At 60.4% G+C, this 13,239-nt stretch overlaps 10 protein-coding genes across 10 annotated transcripts; 5 read left to right on the top strand and 5 right to left on the bottom strand.

Annotated features, from left to right (window-relative positions):
* Positions 1–29: 29 nt before the first annotated feature.
* On the top strand, positions 30–1,235 carry OT_ostta02g04180 (UBA-like; the record flags this gene model as incomplete). Its single annotated transcript, XM_003075215.2, has 1 exon — positions 30–1,235. One exon carries the CDS (start codon positions 30–32, stop codon positions 1,233–1,235), a length of 1,206 nt encoding a protein of 401 aa, XP_003075263.2.
* A 52-nt stretch (positions 1,236–1,287) lies between these two features.
* Positions 1,288–3,516, bottom strand: OT_ostta02g04170 (Formate C-acetyltransferase glycine radical,conserved site; the record flags this gene model as incomplete). The annotated part of the gene is made up of 1 exon (XM_003075214.2): positions 1,288–3,516. The coding sequence occupies one exon, from the start codon at positions 3,514–3,516 to the stop codon at positions 1,288–1,290; it is 2,229 nt and encodes a 742-aa protein (XP_003075262.2).
* Positions 3,517–3,633: 117 nt separating this feature from the next.
* On the top strand, positions 3,634–4,458 carry OT_ostta02g04160 (Radical-activating enzyme, conserved site; the record flags this gene model as incomplete). The annotated part of the gene is made up of 1 exon (XM_022985144.1): positions 3,634–4,458. One exon carries the CDS (start codon positions 3,634–3,636, stop codon positions 4,456–4,458), a length of 825 nt encoding a protein of 274 aa, XP_022840825.1.
* A 47-nt stretch (positions 4,459–4,505) lies between these two features.
* Positions 4,506–6,026, bottom strand: OT_ostta02g04150 (Methylthiotransferase/radical SAM-type protein; the record flags this gene model as incomplete). Its single annotated transcript, XM_022985143.1, has 1 exon — positions 4,506–6,026. One exon carries the CDS (start codon positions 6,024–6,026, stop codon positions 4,506–4,508), a length of 1,521 nt encoding a protein of 506 aa, XP_022840824.1.
* A 278-nt stretch (positions 6,027–6,304) lies between these two features.
* Positions 6,305–6,832, top strand: OT_ostta02g04140 (SEC-C motif; the record flags this gene model as incomplete). Its single annotated transcript, XM_003075211.2, has 1 exon — positions 6,305–6,832. The coding sequence occupies one exon, from the start codon at positions 6,305–6,307 to the stop codon at positions 6,830–6,832; it is 528 nt and encodes a 175-aa protein (XP_003075259.2).
* A 127-nt stretch (positions 6,833–6,959) lies between these two features.
* Positions 6,960–8,135, bottom strand: OT_ostta02g04130 (Tetratricopeptide-like helical; the record flags this gene model as incomplete). The annotated part of the gene is made up of 1 exon (XM_003075210.1): positions 6,960–8,135. One exon carries the CDS (start codon positions 8,133–8,135, stop codon positions 6,960–6,962), a length of 1,176 nt encoding a protein of 391 aa, XP_003075258.1.
* A 159-nt stretch (positions 8,136–8,294) lies between these two features.
* Positions 8,295–9,005, bottom strand: OT_ostta02g04120 (Ribosome recycling factor; the record flags this gene model as incomplete). Its single annotated transcript, XM_003075209.1, has 1 exon — positions 8,295–9,005. The coding sequence occupies one exon, from the start codon at positions 9,003–9,005 to the stop codon at positions 8,295–8,297; it is 711 nt and encodes a 236-aa protein (XP_003075257.1).
* A 181-nt stretch (positions 9,006–9,186) lies between these two features.
* Positions 9,187–9,957, top strand: OT_ostta02g04115 (hypothetical protein; the record flags this gene model as incomplete). Its single annotated transcript, XM_003075208.2, has 1 exon — positions 9,187–9,957. One exon carries the CDS (start codon positions 9,187–9,189, stop codon positions 9,955–9,957), a length of 771 nt encoding a protein of 256 aa, XP_003075256.2.
* Positions 9,958–10,068: 111 nt separating this feature from the next.
* On the top strand, positions 10,069–11,247 carry OT_ostta02g04110 (unnamed product; the record flags this gene model as incomplete). The annotated part of the gene is made up of 1 exon (XM_003075207.2): positions 10,069–11,247. The coding sequence occupies one exon, from the start codon at positions 10,069–10,071 to the stop codon at positions 11,245–11,247; it is 1,179 nt and encodes a 392-aa protein (XP_003075255.2).
* An 83-nt stretch (positions 11,248–11,330) lies between these two features.
* On the bottom strand, positions 11,331–13,239 carry OT_ostta02g04100 (ATP-grasp fold, subdomain 2; the record flags this gene model as incomplete). The annotated part of the gene is made up of 1 exon (XM_003075206.2): positions 11,331–13,239. A coding segment is annotated over one exon (1,909 nt), but the record flags the coding sequence as incomplete, so codon positions are not given.

The following is a 13,239-nucleotide window of genomic DNA, read 5'->3' as shown; positions in this document are numbered from 1 at the left end:
ATCGATTCGTCATTCGCGCGCTCGCGAACATGCGCGTGACCGTGGCGGTGCCGTCGGCGAACGACGCGTTGATCACCGTGGACGTGCACGAGGAGTGCGCGCTGGGAGATCTACGCGCCGCGGTGCTGTGCGAGATCGGCGACGCGGCGATGGTGGAACGGTTGGCGACGCGTGGACGATTCGTTCGAGAGGGACGGGTGATCGAGGGTGGACTCGATCGAACGTTGGAGAGCGCTGGGATAGGGGAGAATGATGTGTTGGTGCTGGAGAGCGACGCTGGGGGGGGCGGGAGCGGGAGCGGCGTGGGGGTGAGCGTGGAGGGCCAGATGGCGGAACTGAGAGGGAACGCGGGGATGATGGAACGAATACGCGCCATGCACCCGGGTCTGGCGGCTGCCGTCGATCGAAACGATGCGACGGAGTTTCAGAGGATGATGCGTGAGGTGACGTCCGCGACGGAGGCGAGGAAGCGGGCGTATGAAGAGTACGCGGCGTTGGCGTCGGCGGATCCTTTCGATGTGGAGGCGCAGCGGAAAATCGAAGAGGCTATTCGGCGGGAAAACGTGCAGCATAACATGGAACGAGCGATAGAGGAGACGCCGGAGGCGTTCGGGCAGGTGTTCATGCTGTACGTCGACGTCGAGGTGAACGGAGTGGCGCTCAAGGCTTTCGTCGACAGCGGAGCGCAGATGTCCATCATGTCGGTGACGTGCGCGCGGAGGTGTGGACTCGAGCGTTTGATTGATAACAACTTCGCGGGAGAGGCCAGGGGTGTGGGCGTGCAGAAGATCATCGGACGCGTTCACCAAGCCCCGCTCAAGGTTGCTGAGCAGTTCGTGCCGATCGCGATCACGGTTTTGGAGAAGGAGAACGATATCGATTTCATTTTTGGGTTGGACATGCTTCGCAGACACGCGTGCTCGATCGATTTGAAGCGAAATGTCCTCGTCATCGGCTCCACGGGCACGGAGTTGCCGTTCTTGAGCGAGGCCGAGGTTGGGAAACAGATGGGAGTGTTTTCCAACGGTGGAGACGCGGGAGATACGGTCGCCAAGTCTCCGGCTCCAGCGAACGACTCGGGCGAGCAAGCGCCGTCAAGCGCGACGACCTCCAGGCCGGACGAGGAAAAGATTTCTCGCTTGATGGCGCTCGGTTTCGGACGTCAAGAAGTCATCAACGCCCTCGAATCCACAGGAGGCAACGAAGAGTTCGCGGGCGCGCTGTTATTTGGCTAAAATGAATTAATGTGTGATGAACATTTTAATGTGTTCGCATCGTCTACCGGTACTAAAGCGTGTCGTGAAACGTTCGAGCAATCACTTCCTCCTGATGCGCCCGAGAAAGACGAATGAAGTTCACCGCGTATCCCGAGACGCGGATTGTGAGAGTTGGATACTTGTCCGGATGCGCCATGGCATCAACCAAGACGGAACGATCGACACAGTTCACGTTGAGATGTTGAGCGCCGCGATCAAAGTATCCATCGAGCATCGCGATGAGATTCAAGACTTGAGACTTCTTCGTTTTCCCGAGACTCGGCGCCGCGATCGAAAATGTGTTTGAGATACCGTCGCGACACGCTGCGTACGGAACCTTGGCAACGGAGTTGAGAGAACACAGAGCGCCGGATCGATCGCGATTGTGCATCGGATTCGCGCCCGGAGCAAAGGCGACGCCCTTTTCCCGACCGTCCGGCGTCGCCCCCGTCGCCTCGCCGTACATCACGTTCGACGTTATCGTCAAAATGCTGAGTGTATGCGTCGAGCCGCGATGCGCCGGCGTGTTTCGAAGAAATCCGATGAATCGTTCGACAACCTCCGCAGCGATTTCGTCGACGCGATCGTCATCGTTGCCAAAAGTCGGAAACTCGCCGTCGATATCGAATCCCACGGACAGGCCAGTCTGCTCATCTCGAATCACCTCGACTTTGGCGTACTTGATGGCGCTCAACGAATCAGCGATGACGGAGAGACCGGCGATTCCGAAAGCCATGAGACGTTCGCATTCGGTGTCCATCAGAGCGAAGAAGAGACTTTCGTAAGCAAACCGATCGTGTGAAAAGTGAATGACGTTCATCGTCTTGACGTAAAGCTCGGCGAGCCATTCCAAGTAGGCGTAGAATCGTTTCGTAACGTCATTGTAATCGAGCACGCCATCTGGAATGTCGTGGAAGAGCGGTGGCGCGACTCGGTCGCCAGTAATCTCATCCCGGCCGCCATTGATGGCGTAGCATAAAAGCTTTGGAAGGTTGCACCGCGCGCCAAAGTACTGCATCGTGTGTCCGAGCTCCATGCCGGAGACGCAACACGATATTCCGACATCGCTCGATTGAAACGCTTCGCGCAAGAGATCGTCAGAGATGAACTGGATGGAGCTGCTCGCGATACTTATCGCGCACGCAAACTTCTTGAACGATTCGGGCAAACGATCGGACCAGAGGACGGTCATGTTCGGCTCTGGTGCGGGCGACATATTGGCAAGCGTTTGCAGAAATCTCCACGATGTCTTCGTCACGAGTGGCTCGTGGCCGTTCAAGCGCATTCCTCCAAGGCAACACGTGGCCCAGATTGGATCCCCGGCGAAAATCGCATCGTACGACTTCGGCCGCAAATGTCTGACCAAGCGTAACTTTAAAACGAAGTTGTCGATCAGCTCCTGCGCGCCGCTTTCGTCCAAGACACCCGATTTGAGATCGCGTTCGATGTAAACGTCAAAGAATGCGTCGACGCGACCGAGAGAGATGGCGGCGCCGTCGTTCTCTTTGACGCAGGCGAGGTAAGCAAAGTAGACCCATTGGATCGCTTCCGAGGCGTTCTCGGCGGCGCGTCCAATGTCGAATCCATACATCTTCGCCATCGCCTTCAGACGCTCAAGCGATCGAATCTGTTCGGACACTTCAAATCGCAGCTTCAATTCGTCCTCAGAATCGACCCCAATCCGATTCTTGTCGCGTCTCTTCCCCTCGATCAGCGTGTCGACTCCGAACAGCGCGACTCTTCGATAGTCGCCGATCAACCGTCCTCGACCGTACGCGTCCGGTAATCCGAGCAGCAAGTGCGCCCGTCTCGCGCGTCGCATCTCATCCGTGTACAAGTCGAACACCGCGTCGTTGTGCGTCGTCACCCAATCTTCAAAGAATTTCTTCACCGTCGGATCCATCGTCAATCCGCCTCGTTCCGAGAGCGCCTTCTCGATGACGCGCGTGCCACCGAGAGGCTTCATCGTTCGACACAGCGCCGTCGTCGTTTGCAAACCAACCACGACATTATCCACCCCTTTACTCACCAAGTATCCCGGTCCGTGCGAGAGCGCGTTCGAGGGCGTCACGGCATCCGTCGGTCCGCCGTCCGCGCGTTCCGCCGCCTGCGCGCGTCTCGCCTCTGAAAGCAATCGAGACGTTTTCTCCGTCGGTTCCGCCAGTTCGCGCGAGAAATCTCCCGCGAACGGCGAGACGTTGGCGATTATGAACGCGTCGACGGCCCCTCGCGCGGGCGCGACGGGCGACGCGGCGAACATGACGCGTTGATGTGTGCGGAGGAGTCCGCGTGGGAAAATATCTCCATCCAACACCCAACGTGTCCCCACACGGTGGCGCGCATGCCGGGCGCGTTTTGCTTCGCGCGAGCGCGGGCGATGGACCGAAAAGGCTTGCGCGGTGGGGCAGAGGACATCGAGAGCGCGGGCGAGATGGTCGGGCGCGTGCACTCGATCGATAGTTTCACCGCGGTGGACGGACACGGAATCCGCTTGATTGCTTTTCTCCAAGGATGCCGCAAGCGGTGCGCGTTTTGCTGCAACGTCGACAGCACGAACGCGAGCGCGTCGAAGGGGATGGTGATGACGGTGGATGGTGTTCTGAGTAAGCTCGCGCGGAATAGGAAGTACTACGCGGCGTCCGGGGGTGGTTTGACCCTGAGCGGGGGCGAGTGTTTGTTACAACCGGATTTCGTGAAAGCACTCGCGACGGGCTCAAAGGCTCTCGGTTTGACGACAGCGATCGACACCGCGGCGGAGGGAAACGAAACTGTCTGGAACGAGATTTTACCGCACGTCGACATCGTCCTTCTTTGCGTCAAGTCGACGAATCGGGCAAAGTATCATCGCATCACCGGGACGGATGCCGATGAATACGATACAATGCGAAACTTTTTGCGCGAGCTCGATCGAAGGAAGATCGACACATGGTTACGATTCGTGCTCATGACGGATGACGATGAGCGATTCCAGAAATATCGAACGAACGATGCGGATGAGTTGCGCGACCTCGCGGCGCTCGCGAAATCGCATGACGGGTGTGTGCGCGGCGTCGAGTTGCTGCCTTATCATCGCTTCGGCGTGTATAAATTCGCAGAGCTCGGACTCGAATACAAATTGGACGGCATGAAGACGCCGACAATAGATGAGATTCAGCGCGCGGTCGATTTCCTTCGAGCTGAGGGCGTGACTGTGGTTTACTGACGTTTCGCTACCAACTCAATTTTACTACAACAGCATCACTTTGCTTCTCAGAACGACGCGCCGCCGTGCGCTTCGTAAAACGCTCTCGCTGTCGTCACGCCCACGGGCTCCGCGACGAGCGTTGAGGCCCCAGCCTCGACGATTTTCGCAACGACGTAGTCCCCGGATTTAATGTCTACCTCCTCACTATCGCCGTCTAAAGCGTTCGCTTTCGTCCGCTTCCCTTGCACAACGACGCGCTTGCCCGTGTCCGAACGCCCGCTCATTTGCGACTCAGGATTTTTCTTGCTCGCGCCCTCTATTAAGACGAGGTGTGTACACCCGACCTCGCGCGCGTTCACGTCGGCGGCGCAACGACGAAACGTCTCGATGACCTCGGCTAAACGACGTTTCTTCACTTCCTCAGGGACGTCGTCGTCGAAGTGCCTCGCCGCGTACGTCTTGTCGCGTCTCGAGTAGTGAAACATGTACGCGTGCTCATATCGCACCGTCTCCAAGAGCGTCAACGTCTCCGCATGCTCGTCCTCCGATTCGCCGCAAAATCCACTAATAAAATCGCTCGATATCGCCACCCCGGGAATAATCTCTCGAGCGCGCTCTATGAGCTCCAAATACGCCTCCCGAGTGTACCCGCGCCGCATGCGCTCGAGCGTCGACGTCGATCCGCTCTGCGCTGGCATGTGGAGTTGTTTGCACACGTTTGGCGTGTTCGCGATGACACGCAATAAATCATCGGGAAAATCCTTCGGGTGTGGCGACGTGAATCGCACGCGGCACTCGACGTCGATCGCGGCAACGGCTTCGACGAGATCCGCGAACGCTCGAGCGCCCACGCGCTTGGGCTTGTACACGCTCGTGAACCCTTTGGCGTACGCGCCGAACGGCGCATCCGCGTCCGTCTTCGCCGACGTCCCGACCTCCGACGCGTCCGCGTACGAGTTCACGTTTTGTCCCAACAACGTAATCTCCTTCACACCCTGATCGATCAGCTTACGACACTCTTCGAGCACCGACTCGAACGGTCTCGATCGCTCGCGTCCTCTGGTGAACGGAACGACGCAAAACGCGCACATGTTATCGCACCCTCGAGTGACGCTCACGTACGCCTGCGGCGACATCGGGTCGGCCCTTAATGGGAAAACATCGGCGTACGTTTCATCCAGACTCAACATGACGTTCATCCTATCCTCGTCATCTAGCGTATTCGCTCGCGTCTCTCTTTGACGCCTTCGATCCGACTCTTCGCGCGCGACGCGTAACAACCTCACCACGTCCCTGTACGCGTCCGGGCCGACGACCATATCGGCCAAACCCTCTTCTGCACTCAAAATCTTCCCCTTCAACCGCTCCGCCATGCATCCTAAGACCCCCACCGCTCTCAAACGCGAACCCGGCGCGCGTCGCTCCGCCCGAAGTTGCCGCAACCGCGTCCACACCCGCGACTCCGCGTTCTCCCGAATCGCGCACGTGTTCACCAGAACCACCGTGGCGTCCGATGCGCTCGACGCGATCGCGTGTTTCGCCTCGACGAGCAACGCGCGCACGACGTCGCTGTCGTTGGCGTTCATTTGACATCCGTACGTCTCCACGAACACGCGCTCTTTGTCGACGTCTACGTCATCGTCTACGTCATCGTCCGCGCTCGCGATCGAAGAGGACGCCAAAGACGACGACGCGCGTCGCGTCGTCGCGCGCGCGGGCCGCAGGACGCGCGCGAGGCGTCGCATGGAAGACGAACCGTCAATCAGTGAGGTTTTGACTCGAGTGCGCGGCGCGCATGCTTCGTCTCGCGTCGACGGTGCGGGGCCTTCGCGCGCGCGCGCGCGCGACGAGGGCGTACTCGACTATGGATGCCGTTCGAGCGTGGCTCGGTGGGGTCACGGGGGCGTCGACGAACCCGTTGGCGTCGAAAGACTTGTCGCTGGAGGATTTCGTGAATTTGCTCGAGCGCGCGGAGACGGAGCGTGGCGCGCCGTCGAGCGAAGAAACGTCGGCACCGAGGGCGCACGCGGCGGAGATATCGTTTCCCATCGCGGAAGCGAAGGAAATAGTGCGAAAGATGCGCGACGACGAGAGAGTGGACCCGGGCGGGACGCCGCTGGCGCGCAGGAGAGAGCTCGGCGACCGCGCGCGGGTGGATGAGTTGTTCAAGACGCACGCTTTGGCGAGGGCGATCGCTCGGAGATGCGCGGAGATGGGAAGGGTGCCGACGTCGCCGGAGGAGTTGGCGGAGGCGTTGAAGGCTGGGGACGATGGGATGTCGAAGGAGGAGCGCGCGAGAGAGGCGCGAGCGATGCGCGGGGCGTTTCCGTCTAATCGACCGTGTCCTTGCGGGTCGATGAAAAAGTTCAAACGATGCTGTGGCGCGGATTAATGGGTCTAAAACGATCGTGGCGTCGAGCGAGCGGTCGTGTAGAATTTTATCCGGATGTATTACGTATTAGCTTTGTACAAACCAAGCGTGCCTAGTCGTTTGAGAGTCGTCGCTTTCGTGGCTTCGACTACAGTTCCCACTCGCCGTCGAGGAACTGCTGCCTGAACTCCGTACCCTTGGCGATGATGTAAAACACCGGATGTCCCGCGATGATGAAGTCATCATCGCGGAATAAATCGCCGAGCTTGGTGTTCTCGTCGAGCTTTCGCATGAACTGGTCGCGCGAGTCCACCTTGTTCGAGCCCTTCTCCATGGCTTCAATCTCACGTCGCGCGTCGTCATCCGTCGCTCGCTTCGTCACACCCGCGGCATCAAGCAGTTTCGTCTCTATTTGTTCCCACGAGTACGGCACTGCGGCCTTCGTCTGCCAGTACACCTCCACCGCGTCTCTGGCGTACGCGCGCTTGGAATCCCACTCGAGCGGCGGTCCGTTCGGATCGAACAACACGTCCAAGTGTTGACCGATCGTCGACGTCTCGCTCGCCGCCTCTACGACGTCCGTTTGCATCGATTCCGGATACACAAAGAGCGTCCAATACGTTGCCTCGTTCGCGCGTTCGTCCACCGTCGGCAACCGCTCGCCGCTCCCGAGCGACGCCGGTCCAAATCTCAATCCTCGCGTCTTCAGCGCCTCCACGTACGCTCGCACGCGCGCCTTCTCCGTCTCGTCTAAAACAGCCTGCTTCTCTCGTTTATCAACCATGCGCTTGGCTTCCCTCAACATCACTTTCAACTCTCGATTATCGCCCTCCACCTCCAACCCGCCGACGCAGCACCGCGCGCACTCCTCCGCGTCCTCCAGCGCCAACGCCGCCTTCGCCGCCCTGAACCAAGCCTTAACGTTCGCGGGCACGATCTTCGTCGCCGCCACCGCGTCGGTGTGCGCCTTTCGATAATTCTTCAACAGGAGTCCCGCGTGCGCTCGGTTCGCGAGCAACGCGCCTCGCACGTCCTCGTCCTCGCATCCGCTCGCCAATCCCATCGTGTAATGCTCCACCGCGTACCGCGCGTACAGCGGATTCGCCTTGCCGTACTTCACGCTCGAGTTTCCCTTGTCCTTGCACAGCTCGGCGCGTTCGCGAGGGGTTTTCTCTGCGTTTTGGTCCTCGAGCAGCGCTCGGAGCGCCTGGAAATCTTCCGAGGATTCATCCATCCACGCGTCGCCGTCGCCGTCCCAAAACATGGCGGGAAGCTTCTCCGCGCCCTCGGCGCGCGCGACCTCGCTCGCGGGGTCGGCCGACATGTCCACGGACGCGCGAGGGTGTGGGGGACGGCGGGCGCGAGGCGGCGGCGGCGGGCGGACGTACGCGCGTACGATGAACATAACAAAACGTGCGAGCGACGTGCGAGCGATGGACGAGCGGTTCGTTCGTCGCCATCGCGTCGCGCGATCGAGCTCGATCTAAACCTTGGAGAGCTCGGCGGATTTCGCCGCGGTGGCCTCGTCCACTTTTTTCACGTACGCGCTCGTGAGGTCCTCCATCGACTTTTTCAATTTCGCAATCTCATCCTCACCCAACGCGTTGTCCTTCTCCAATTTTTCATACGCCTTCATCGCGTCCCGACGAACGTTTCGCAGCGCCACCTTCCCGTCCTCCCCGAGTTTGCTCACGAGCTTGGCCAACTCTTTCCTTCGCTCCTCCGTGAGCGTCGGTACGTTCAAGCGAATCACGTTCCCATCGTTCGACGGCGTCATCCCGAGATCGCTCTCATTGATCGCTCGTTCAATATCTTTAATCGCACCCTTATCGAACGGTTGAATCACGATCGTTTGCGCGTCCGGCGTCGACGCGTTCGCGATCGTCTTCAGCGGCGTCGCCGCGCCGTAGTAATCAACCTCGATGCGATCCAACACGCTCGCGTTCGCTCTTCCCGTGCGCACGGTGGAGAAATCGTTCGCGATCGCGTCCATGGTCTTCTCCATGCGTTCCATGGCGTCCAGTTCGATCTCTTCGGGGTCGACGTCGTTCGAGCTCGCGTCCGCGGGCGCACCCTTGCCCTTGGCGCATGGCGTCGTCGACGCGCGTGTCGTCGACCAGGCGCGTCGTCGACCGTCGCGGGCGACGCGCCCACGCGCGCGCGCGGGAACACATCGAGGCGCGGCGGCGAGCATGGCGGTCGTCGGCGTTTGACGCGATGGGTCGCGCGCGGTCGCGCGCGTGGCGTTTCAGGGTTTAGGGTTAGGGTTTAGTTAGGTTCAAGGGATGCCCGACGTCCCGCGCGCCTCGACCCCGTCCCGCGCGCGCGCGCCGCGAACGCCACACCGCGCCCGTCGCGCTCGTGGACGACGAACCATGCGCGCCGGTCGCGTCGCGGTGCGCGCGACGGACGCGCGCGCGACGCGCGTGGATGGCATTCGTGCGCGACGAGGATGCGCGACGCGACGGCCGACGCGCGCGTCGACGCGTCGCGCGCGCGTCGACCTGGCGCGCGCGACGAGCGAACCGGGCGATGGACTTCGCGACGCGCTGAATGAGGCGCGCGCGGCGCCGGCGGGAGTGTCCGAGGAGGATTTCGCAAACTTTTACAAGGTTTTGAACTGTCAGACGCCGGAGGAGGCGACGGCGCTGGTGCGGACGATGTGCGAGCGAGGAGAGTTGACGGAGGGCGTCGTGGAGGCGGCGTTGGCGACCATGCGAGCGGCGGAGGAGAAGAACGAAGATGAGGAGGTGTTGCAAGCTTTGAGAGGGGTGTTTAATTTTTTATTGGACGCGTTTCAACAGGCGAACGCCCCGGCGGAGCTGACCGTGATCGATAACGTCGTCGCGGGGTTGAACGCGATGGAATCGGGGGCGGATGATGAGAACGCGGAGAACGCGGTGCTGGTGAAGTGCGTTTCGGAGGCTGGGATGGAGGTGGGTTCGTTCGCAGCCTCCGTGGATGGGTTTTTGGTCGCCATGGAGGAGCAAGACGAGCAGTTTACGCAACAAGTGAGCGCGCTCCGAGCCAAGGGCGTGTCGCAGGAGCAAGAGGAGCAGATCGAACAGCTCACGTATATGCGCGCCAGCGCGAAGGCACAGATGTTGTGCATTCGTGATATTTGCGCGCGCGTGACGAGCGCGTGAACGCCACCGCTTTAAAATTAAAAGACATCCGGATTGTTATTTATTCAAAGTTTTGACATCGTCGTCTTGGCATGGGAAGACGCGCGCGCGCCGGACACGACGACGCGCACGATGGGTTCCAACGGTTCGCGACACAGAAATAGACGCGCAAAGCACAAATCGGTCGGTAGATCGTGCGTTGGCGGCGGCTCATCATGCATCGGTGGAGACGCCTACGGCGCGACGTCGAGCGCGGACCATTTGTACAACCACGACGACGAACTCTGCGAGAAGGTCTGCGCCGTCGCCGTCGTGCGCTCCGTCGGCGCCAATCTCTTGCTGGACGCAAACGACTGGTACGCCCGAGTCGAGGCCGCGGACGAGGTGGCGGAAGAGAGTGAGCGCGAGACCGCGCATAAGGGTGGCAAAGCGAAGCGTCTCGGCGAGCCGACGCCGCAGAGCCGACTCGAGGAGGCGAGACATCCGCGAGAAAAAGATATGCTCGAACGCATCGCGAGCGAATCAAACGCGGACGGTGGGATATCGATGCCGTCTCTTCGAGATTCGGTGGTCTTGGAGAAGCTGCAGCGCGATTTTGGGTCGACGGTGAAGCAAAATGCGAAGAGCGTGGGCGATTCCATCAAGGCTTGGCGCGGTCGAGTTTTGAAGATGCATCAAGACGTGCAGGCTTCGTACGAGAAGACGTTGGAATCAGCGCTCACGGAACACGAACGAACGTGGAACTCGCACGCGGCGGCGGAGAAACGGTTCCATCGTCTCACGGCACTCAAGAGTAAGAAACAACAAGAAGACGATACGTTGGAGCATCAGAAGGAAATCGACGCGGTGAACACGGAGATTAACGCGCTCGTAGCGCAGCTCGAAAAGCTCGAGGATCTCATCAAGATACGGTGTGACGATTTCACGTCGTATTACGTGCCACAGCTCACGTACGCGATTCGTCTGTACTCGGTGAGTCAAATCGACAAACTCGAGGCGTGCAACGAGGCAGTGGCGCTCGCAGCGTCGACGAATATCGACACGCTTCGCGAGGAGTTGGAGGACATGCACCTGCCGTCGAAAGTTGCGTTAGAGAGTCCACCCACACCACCAAGAATGCGAACATCGAAGCGGCGCCATAAGACCGGGGCGTTGATATCGGCGTCTGCGTCCTCGTCGCCAAACGTTCAGGAACCGTCGAGCGAGGACGAGCTTGAAGAAGGCGAGATTCGCGACGATGAACCGTCCACTGTTCCCGCGAAACAAGAACACGAAGTGGATGTCATCGCTTCGAGCGCGGCGGCGGCGTGAGATCACTCGATGTTCTTTTAGACGCACTTGACACGCTTTGACCAATTTTCATGCACACAACAGAACAATTTTACAACTTTTCGCTATCGGAATCGCCTAACGAGCGCTTGGCTCAATAGTTTCACGCAAAATCCCTCGGCATCTATCGGCGGGTCCTCCATGAGCGCCTGCTCGAAAATCGGAGCGTTTGGACACGTCATGTCTGGAACCGTGTCTACTGCGGCGACGACGATTTCACCGGTATCTACGTTCGCGTACGCGTCGATCGAGGCGAACCCCTCCACCTGCATGAGTTCGGCGACGCGCCTCGCACGTTCACGCGCTTGAGCCGCGACGCGAGCGTTGAGAACGTCACCAGCGATGTCGATTACGAACACATGCGATTTCAGGCGCGGATCCGAGGTTCGCGCTCGAACGCTCGGCGCAAAGGCCTTCAATGTCCCCGGTCTATCGCCGAACACGCCCACGGTGATCTCGACCCACTTCGATTTCGAGTCGCTCAACGCGAGTGATTCGCCATCGCTCGCAAGCGTGACCTCCGCGGGCTCGAAATACGATTCAAACAGATATCCACGCACCGGATGCTTATTCGCCTGGTCCTCAGCAAACGCCAACAGTTCGTTCTCATCCGCCACTCGACTCGAAGCGAAGTCATCGAACGCCGACCCGATTGAGCCATCCGCGACGGGCGATACTCTGGCGCCGTGAGGAAGCGCCGCGGGTCCCCCGAGCGATCCGACGACGTCCAACCAAATACGCTTCACGCCCTCGCCTCGCGCGCGGCCGCCCCACGAGCTCTCTTCCAACGCCTTGCTCAAGAGCGTCGCCGCAGGGACGAAGCGCTTGTTCAAGCACGCGATACCCTCTGATCTGAGACTTCCTAAGGTTTTCGCAAGCGCTACCTTATCCGCGCTGACGCGGGACGCGAGTGGACCGCACCCGGTGTACGCGACGCCCGCCGACGTGCACAACTGCTGCAAAGAACCGTCGTCAGCGACGCAGTTGAACACGATGGCACCCTCGGAAGCGGCGAGAGATAAGAGCGCGCCGAGACGGGAGACCCTCGGCGTGGCCTCGAACGCGAGCGCGGGGTCGTCCTTTGGCGGGGTCACCCACAGATACTTGTCCAATTCGCCGCGCACGCGCCGAGACGTCGAGTACCTGCCGAGATCCGGCGGCTTTGGGGCGTCCCACTGCGATGAGTTCATCGCCCACGCGTACGGAAGTCGCCACGCCGGAGCGTCGACGAGACTGTTCAACCCTCGACTGGCTTGCGGCGTTAGCAACACGGGCGTGGCGTCGATCGTGTCGACGTTTCGCAACGTGAGATACAGCTGACGACCGGTGTAGCACGATTTATGCCGACTCGTCGTGTTGGATGACTGTCCACCGAAGACGATGTACACGCGCATTTTCTGCCCCGCCGCTTTCGCGGTTTTCGATGGCGAATCCGTTGCCTGTGCGCTCACGGAGATCTTACGCGTTCCCGCGCGGTGCATCGCGTTCTTCGCCAAGTGCTCCAACGCGCTCTCAATGGGTAAACCCACCGTCGCGGCGTGCGCGAACATCTTCTCCCACGCCACTGTCGGCGGAAGCGGTCTCGCACTGAGCTTTACCTTGACGTACGTCGCCGACGTCGACGCACCAGACGTCGTCTCGTCGTCGCCGTCGTCGTCGTCGTCGCCGTCGTCGTCGTCCACCCCCTCGAACGCGTCCAATCGAACCGCCCCGGTCTCGCTCGCGTCGCACGTCACCAAAACCCCACCCCGAACCTCGAAATCACTCCCTCGCGCGTCGAAAACGCGCTCCGCCTCCACCCTGATGGCCTCGCGCGCCTCCCGCGGGTACCTCCGCCCGCCCGTCGTCTCCACGTCCAGCGCCACCGCCGGACGCTTCCTCGACCGCGCCGTGCCGAACGTCGTGACGTAAAACTCGTACGACGTCGACGTCGACGCCGCATCCGCACCGCCGTCGTCGCCGTCCACGCGCGCG

The sequence above is a fragment of the Ostreococcus tauri genome (assembly GCF_000214015.3).
Source record: "Ostreococcus tauri WGS project CAID00000000 data, contig chromosome 02, whole genome shotgun sequence".
Lineage (NCBI taxonomy): Eukaryota > Viridiplantae > Chlorophyta > Mamiellophyceae > Mamiellales > Bathycoccaceae > Ostreococcus > Ostreococcus tauri.
This window is presented reverse-complemented; position numbering and strand designations above follow the sequence as displayed.